We start from the raw sequence: 8,784 nt of genomic DNA on the forward strand, positions 1-8,784 counted from the left end.
AACCTGCACCATACTGCATGGGAAGTGCAGAGTCTTAACCACGCTGCCAGGGAAGTCCCCACAAAAGTATTCTTTAAATACTATTTCCATAGTCTTCTAATTATGAAGTATATACATGTACATTGAAAAAAGCTTTAAAAGTAAAAGGAAGGAAGCTATAGTTTTCAGAATCCCACAACCCACATATAAGGCTTTTCTTATGAAAATTTTATTACAGACTAACCTTCCCTCCAAAAAATTCATTATAAAATAAATTTGATGCTTCTCCAGGAGTTCCAGACCACATCAAGCCACCATGAGTTCACTCGGTGAAGCAATCATCCACTTTGCAGTCGACCTGTTCCAACAGATCAGACAATCAGAGAAGGAAAATATCTTCTTTTCCCCTTTGAGTATCATGTCAGCCTTAGCCATGACTTCCTTGGGGGCCAGAGAACACACGGCATCAGAAATCCAGAAGGTAGGTTGCAGCTTCCTTTACATATACCAGTTTGTCCAGGTTTCTCTGTCAGCTTCTGTGCAGATGATCACAGATTTGGCTGTCCCCAGGGGTAGCACAGGAAGCTGCAAACTCCCCATGACTGGGCAGGCACAAAGCTGTGGGAGCATATGCTCTCCCCCCAGTGATCCGCCCCATCTCTTCCCTGTGCCGAGACTTCCTTTGGGAGCTGGGATGAACCCTACAACTGCCCAGTGACCACAGGTGAGGCTTTAAATGGCAGAGTTCAGGTAGCTGTGGTGCACTGACTAAAATCCATGGGAGTCATCTTTACATGTTTCCTCAGCAATGGATGAAAATGAATCAGGATTCTTTGAACTGGCTGGTGATCAACCAGCTTTGTGTTTTTCACACGCAGGTTGTGTTTTTCAAGGAGCAAATGCGTGCATGGAACATTTCTTTGTTCTTTTGCTTTCTTTCTTTTTGGGTTTGTTTTTTTTTTGATTTGGCATTTTGTTTTATTTGTTTGTTTGCATTCTTTCCTTCCTTCCTTCTTTCTTTCTTCCTTCTTTCCTTCTTTTCTTTCTTTTTTATTTACTCTGGGGTACATAGATCTCTAAAGTTTCCTTGTCCCACTCTCTGTCTCCTCCAGGTCCTGCACTTTAATGAAATCGCAGAGAACAGAAGAGAAGGAACTACAGTTGATCCCGTGAGTCACAGAGCATTGAATCTAGAAGGAGATCACATGTCCAAGAGGTTCAGAGTTTAAACTGGGAATTTCAGATAAACAGGAAAAGGCCAATTTTTAGGGGACATCTTAAGCAAAATAGATTGGACAGAGTTGTTTCTCATATCATATTATGTACTTATTTATTTTATATATTTGTTTTCTTGAAAGGAGAGTAGCATGTTCTTAAGAGCAAGGGTTCTGAAACCCAAAGGAGCTTCAAACTGAAGAATGGTTTTTGTGCCATGCCACACAGCTGGCAGGATCTCACTTCCCCGGCCAGGGCTTGAACCCGGGCCATGGCAATGAAAGCCCGGAATCCTAACCACTAGGCCGCCAGGCAACTCAGGAGCTTCCAATTGTGCTCTTCTGTTCAGGAATGGGGAACGTGGCAAAATACAACTGCTCTGAGCCACAATTTGACTTCATACAGATTAACTAGGAGCAATAAAGAGTCTGCTGCAAGACATGCAACTACATGTAAAACAGGACAACAGTGCCTGGATGACAGAAACCCCCATAAACGTTATGTATTATTATTATAGAATAATAATAACTATAGCAATCACAATATGTTGCTAAAATTATATAATTTTAATTAACCCCTAAATTAGAGTAACAGCAATAAGCATATGATCAACTATTTTTTGGAAAATGATTGAGTGAGAATTATGGTTGGTAGCCTAAATAGTCCAAAACTCTTAGTTAGCAAGGGGAAGGTTCTGGGTGAGATAAGCGTGAGTTGAAAAATTGGCTCTGTCTCCTTGGAGAAGTTTCTTAGTTCTCTGAACTCTCTTGTTTTCATGTCAATTGAACTAAAGACTTAGGCTGATGTACAGCTGTTAGCAGTGTACCAGAGACACACTGCTCCTACTTCAGAGTGACTGGCATAAGGAACAGCCAAAGAGCACAATCAAGGGGTCTTAGAAAGTAATCCCTCCAAGGAGTAAAACAGGGCTTCATGCCATAACATAGGGCAATATACAAATTTCATGTTCTCATACAGTTGATGACTGTTAGAGATGCACTATGGTTCTCGCTCAAAGGAGTTTAAGTTTTAGCTGGTCCCAAAACATTTGAGACAAAACACAATCCAATAGTGGAATGGTGCTGCATCTCTAGTTCAAAAGAGAAAAGACTGGAGTGTGTTAGAGCAGGAAGGAAGAATTACCTGGAAGATTGAATGGAAGGATTATGAAGGGTACTTCCGGTAAAATACACCATATATGGGGAGATAGCAACCAATGTCGTCCGTGGGGATACCAAACTCTAGGTACGGAGCTCACAGACCTATGGGGGTGTAGTATTTATGTACAATGAGAATCCAATGAGCTCACTTTCTGGTGTTTGAAGGTTGAAAAGCCAGGATATATTCATCATCAATTTCAAAACCTTCTGACTGACTTAAAGAAATCCACTGACGCCTATGAGCTGAACATAGCCAACAGGCTCTATGGAGAAAAGACTTTTCTGTTTCTGCAGGTAAGTTTCATGGCCTGTCACACCTTTGGTCTGCATCCTGGGTCCTCTGATCCCATCTCCTAATGGGGGAGGGGGAGGCAGAGGAGCCTGGCTGACCCACATGGGGAGCATTTGCCCCAGGGGCATTCAGCTCCTGGACCACGACGCCCCCCACTGGAGTGTCCCAAAGCCTGACAACCCACCGGGGAAGTGGGTGTAAGGATCGTTTCAGGTACTCTCTTTGGTCATCACTGAACACAGTTTAATCTGGGAATACCTACACAGTTAGTGTCAAATTACTCTTAATCCCTCCTTTTCTTCCTGCCCATGCCATAGGCATACATGGATAATGTTAAGAAATTTTACCTAGCCAGTGTGGAATCTGCTGATTTTGACAATGCTGCAGAAGAGAGTCGGAAGGTGATTAATTCCTGGGTGGAAAGCCAAACTAATGGTAGGTTATGAGAGAGTCACTCCTTAAAAATCACTGTAGAGTCCCCACTGTGTGTGAACGCTGTGCTGGCCCCTGCATGGGGTGCCAGGAGCCGGGGTGAGATGAGATTACAGAAGATGGAGGAGGGCACTGCAGAGGGTGGAATGGTCCACGTCAGTGTGGAGAGAAACAAGGGGAGCCCAGGAGGGATCCCAGGACCAGCTACCTGGAAACTCAGCTGAGTCTGTGGACGACAGTATCTCTATGGATCCCAAGTCTCTGCTCAAACTTCATGTTGATTCGCATTTTTTCTTTAAATTCGAGGCTGAACGTCTGGATTATGATCCCTAAGAGATAATATTGAAAGGGTTCCCTTATCCTTTGTTAACTGGGAAACGAGCCGCCCTCCTGCGAACGACCCTTCCTGCCATCTGCAGCAGGAGCAGCCTGACCACTTCCCCATCCCCGCATCCTGCAGGGATGGTCACAGCTGTCCTCCCCAACCACGGAAGGCGGCTGGATGATGTCTCCATTCCATGCACCATATCCTACCTCCCATCCTAAATACAGGCCAAACCTACAGCAACTCAACCTGGCAAATGAAGACAAAGTCACCCCGGGAAATGGTGTTTGAGTACATGTTTTCGATTTTAGCGTTCATGTCATTTGTCCTAAAGAACATTCAGGCCCATTTCCTCTGAGCAGTGAGTTCAGTTTGAAAAAATAGAAAGCAAAGAAGAAAGTGAAGAAGAAAAGAATAGAAGGAAGGATGGAGGAAACAAGGGAGGGTGGGGGTTATTGAGGGGACAGGGAGGGTGGTAGGGAGGGAGGGGGAAAACTGACCAGTGGAAAGATCAGCTGACATCAGTTCATCAGAATGCAGTGTGAGGTGACTGATGTCAGCACAGAGACCAAACACGTTCCCAGTCAGAAGAAGGGGGGTCTGCATGAGGGCGACTCCATCAGGCTGGTGCCAGGAGGAAAGCTTCACCTCGTGAACAATCGGGCACAGAGTCCCTAATGCGGTGATTTGTGCGAATATTTAGTCATCCGTTGTACCTCTCAAAGCATCTTCCAGACAAACCACTTGTGCCTTTCATGACAAACCTTTGATTTTCTTTCTTTGCAGAAAAAATCAAGGATCTCTTTCCCGAAGACTCTCTTGATAGCTTGACCGTTCTGGTTCTGGTGAACGCAGTCTATTTCAAAGGGCAGTGGTGCCAGAAATTTAAGAAAGAAAATACTGAGGAGGAAAAATTTTGGCTGAACAAGGTATTGTCTATAAATTATGTATATAATATAACATAGCTACACATTCAGTGTGAAATTTAAATACCTAGTGATTAATATATAGCTGCTGCAGGTAGAAGATAGAATTTCTCAAGGCTTATTTTCTTGTCTTTTTTTTTTAACTTTATTTCGTTGGGAGTCCTTGAAGAAACTCTTGTCTCTAATTCACAGATTTTGGAGATCATCTCTTAGAAGGAGGATGTGTTTGGTATTACAATAATATTATCTTTCTTTTTGACTTATGCTCACTTAGCATTTTTTGCCACATGAATTTATTGCAGGATACAAGCAAATCTGTGCAGATGATGAAACAAACCAATCACTTCAATTTCACGTCACTGGAGGACATGCAAGTCAAGATCCTGGAAATACCGTACAAAGGTGAAGAGCTAAGCATGATGGTGCTGCTGCCCAATGAACTAGATGGTCTGCAGAAGGTAAAAGCTGGTACCTCCAATGCTGCCTACTATTGCTTACATTCCTAGTGAGACACTGCTCGTACGGGCTGCTCATAGACTGGTGCTAGTGGCTGGCAGAGCTCAAGCAAACAACAAAAAAATAAAATCAATACCTTAGGGATCACAGTACGATACGAATAGTGTATCTGTACCTCACAGGTCACATTAATATTCTGATGAAACTATGGAATGTCAGTTCACAAAAAAAATATACCTAGATACACACAGAACTATTTTGCAACCATAAGAACCTCTGATATATTCCAGTCCACTCATTTGAAGACAAGGAAATGAACACTCATACATAGGTGACACATAGAATTATTTGCAAGTTCACTCACAAGTAAAATAAGGAAATTAAAAAAACAAAGTGGTTACATATTGCCCACTAATTCACAGTGCTTCTGTAGACCGTGGACAAATAGATTATCTTGATGCCCACTTTTCAATTTTGAAGTATTTGGTCCCTAAGTGCTCAAAATGGACCAAAGGCTCATTCAGAGCCTCATTGCTAAGATTTCAAAAAAGGGGGTGATTATAGAATTTTCCTGTTAGCATTGTTATAATAAAGTTAATATGTAAAAAAATCAATAACAATATCTGGCATAAAAGGACATTCCATAAAAGGCCATAAGCAATTACTGTAATAGTCGATGATGATGCAGAAGCGGCAGTAAACTTGCCACACTCAAAATACATATCTCATAACACTGGAAACTGGAAATTCTTAGGGAAAGCAACATGGCAATAAATGTGAAGAGTCATCAGAATATTTCGGCTTCAGCTCTAAATTCCCCATTATCAATGACAGGGAATCCCAGTGCTAGGATTTTATCCTATAACAACAAGTCTAAACAGGGGAAAAGCTTTTGGACAGAAGTGGCTCAAAATAATGAAAAATTTTAAATGAGGAAAAATGGTACATGTTTGCATTACCTTCGGTTAGGTTAGGGACTGACATGCAGTGAATGCTTAAAAGATATTAAATAAAGATATATATACTGAATATCAATTTAATGATAGTATTATGTAACAGTGTAAACTTGATTAGAGAAACATATATCTATACAGGAAAAGTTTACAAATAAAAGAAGCAAGAAAAAGGAATAAAAGTAGGCTATACGTTGAAAATGCACTATGTAATAATTTATGGACGAAAGGACATTGACAAGAGGTTATTTGAAAGTGAAGCACGAAATAGAGAACAAGCCTAAGAAGTGGGTGGCTCATCTTCTACAACTAATTTTATTTCACCATTCTGTTGCATATATGTGTGCATATATATTATACATATATACATTTGTATAGATATTTATACATATGCATATATTATTAATGTGTACATATATACATAAAAATAACAAAGTCATGAAAATATAGGAACATTTTTTTGATTATATAATATATATTCAGGACTCTGTTATTTTTACCTCCTCAGATAAAACCATATCAACTGAATCTCCTGTATTTATGTTTACTGTTAAAGGATTTCCACGTTTCAATCCAATGTTAAGGGGGGCTCCATGTCCACTGACAATCGTGCCAGTTTTTCCTTTTTCCATTGTTATAGCTTGAACATCAACTCACTGCTGAGAAGTTAATAGAGTGGACGAGCCCACAGAATATGAGGAAGAGACAAGTGAATTTACACCTACCTCGGTTCAAAGTGGAGGAGAGCTGTGACCTCAAGACCACGCTGGAAGCCCTGGGGATGGTGGACGCCTTCAATAAGGAGAAAGCCGACTTCTCAGGCATGACCGGGACACGCGATCTGGTGGTGTCGAAAGTCCTCCACAAGTCCTTCGTGGAGGTGAATGAGGAGGGCACGGAGGCCGCAGTTGTGACTGGAATAGTATTTCGTGCTACGTCATCTGGGATTCCAGACAGTTTCCGTTGTGACCACCCTTTCCTGTTCTTCATCAAGCACAACAAGACCAACAGCATCCTCTTCTACGGCAGAGTCTCTTCCCCTTAGATGTGATTAGCCAACGGCTACACTCGGGGGACATTCACAGAGCTGTTCCCGAACCTTGATTGCTGGAAGTAACAGGTTCTCTTTGATTCATTTTCCTATCCAAACTCATATAGTCATCACTAAGAACGTGTTGGTTGAAATACCATGTCTGTCTGTCTCTCTCTTTCTACAAACCCATGTAAACCTATTCTGTCTCCCCATGGTAACTGCTCTTCGCACAAGATGTTCAGTATATTCTAAAAGGTTATTTCAACACTCTATATTCTACAAAGTTTGAAATATCATACCTCCTATTTCAGAAATTATATCTACTATTCAAAACTCTTCACTTAGACACATTTATTTGAATTTAGGTGATATATGGGACCCTTACATGTCTAAATTTTTTGATTTTGTGAAATGCATTATCAATAAAACAATGACTTATTCTTGTCATTCTTTTTTTTAACATCTTTATTGGACTATAATTGCTTGACAGTGTTGTTTTAGTTTCTGCTGTATAACAAAGAAAATCAAAGTGAATCAGCTATATGTATACATATATTCCCATATCCCCTCCCTCTTGCATCTCCCTCCCCCTCTCCCGATCCCACCCCTCTAGGTGGTCACAGAGCACCGAGCTGATCTCCCTGTGCTATGTATGCAGCAGCTTCCCACTACCTATCTATTTCACATTTGGTAGTGTATATATGTCAATGCCACTCTCTCACTTCATCCCAGCTTACCCTTCCCCCTCCTTGTGTCCTCAAGTCCATTCTCTACGTCTGTGTCTTTATTCCTGTCCTGCCCTTAGGTTCATCAGAACCTTTTTTTTTTTTTTAAGATTCCATATATACATGTTAGCATATTTGTTTTTCTCTTTCTGTCTTACTTCACCCTGTATGACAGACTCTAGGTCCATCCACCTCACTACAAGTAACTCAATTTTGTTTCTTTTTATGGCTGAGTAATATTCCATTGTATATATATGTCACATCTTTATCCATTCATCTGTCGATGGACACTTAGGTTGCTTCCTTGTCCTGGCTATTGTAAATAGTGCTTCAGTGAAAATTGAGGTACATGACTCTTTTTGAATTATGGTTTTCTCAAGGTATATGCCCAGTAATGGGATTGCTGGGTCATATGCTAGTTCCAGTTTTAGTTTTTTTAGCAACCTCCGTACTGTTCTCCATAGTGGCTGTATCAACATACATTCCCACCACAAGTGCAAGAGAGTTCCCTTTTCTCCACACCGTCTCCAGCATTGATTGTTTGTAGAATTTTTTGATGATGGCCATTCTGACTGGTGTGAGGTGATACCTCATTGTAGTTTTGAGTTGCATTTCTCTAATGATTAGTGATGCTGAGCATCCTTTCATGTGCTTCTTGGCCATCTGTATATCTTCTTTGGAGAAATGTCTATTTAGGTCTTCTGCCCAGTTTTGGATTGGGTTGTTTGTTTTTTTGATATTGAGCTGAATGACCTGCTTGTATATTTTGCAGATTAATCCTTTGTCAGTTGCTTCGTTTGCAAATATTTTCTCCCATTTTCTTGCCATTTTTGTCATTTGTTCCTTTTCCTTTCTTCTTCTTTTGAGCAAAGTGCCAGTGACCCACCACACGTAGAAAAGGTAATTTAGAAATACATTATCATATATGAAAATTCAAAATTGTAGAGCATGATGAGGTTGAAGAGGTGAGCTGTTACCAAAACATGAAGTGCTCTGTAACCCATGTCAAGAATTGAAGAGTCTAGAACTCAGAACTGGGATATGAACTGGTAAGTAATAGAGATGATATAAATTTTAGAGATACTGAGAGAAATACAATAACTGTAGCTAAAGGCAAAGATGGGATCATACTGGGAGAGAATAAAGTGAGAAGAAAGGAATGCCAATATATGACCCTGAAATACACCAAAATATAAAGGACAAGTATTGACAATTGTTATTTCCTAAAACATAACTTTTCTTAGGGCAGGAAAAATCTTTTGGAGGTGATGGATATACTTAATACATA

At 40.6% G+C, this 8,784-nt stretch overlaps 1 protein-coding gene across 2 annotated transcripts; it reads left to right on the plus strand.

Moving 5' to 3' along the window:
• The first annotated feature begins 295 nt into the window (after positions 1-295).
• LOC103011993 (serpin B3-like) lies at positions 296-6,783 on the plus strand. Of its 2 annotated transcripts, none has more exons than XM_057526962.1 (7): positions 296-460; positions 1,092-1,160; positions 2,520-2,648; positions 2,964-3,081; positions 4,190-4,332; positions 4,632-4,787; positions 6,379-6,783. In XM_057526962.1, the coding sequence occupies exons 1-7, from the start codon at positions 296-298 to the stop codon at positions 6,781-6,783; spliced, it is 1,185 nt and encodes a 394-aa protein (XP_057382945.1). The 2 variants fall into 2 exon arrangements, with proteins under 2 accessions (XP_057382945.1, XP_057382946.1); XM_057526963.1 differs by having other exon boundaries at positions 1,092-1,148.
• The last annotated feature ends 2,001 nt before the right edge of the window (positions 6,784-8,784 follow it).

Source organism: Balaenoptera acutorostrata, chromosome 13 (genome assembly GCF_949987535.1).
Source record: "Balaenoptera acutorostrata chromosome 13, mBalAcu1.1, whole genome shotgun sequence".
Taxonomy (NCBI): domain Eukaryota; kingdom Metazoa; phylum Chordata; class Mammalia; order Artiodactyla; family Balaenopteridae; genus Balaenoptera; species Balaenoptera acutorostrata.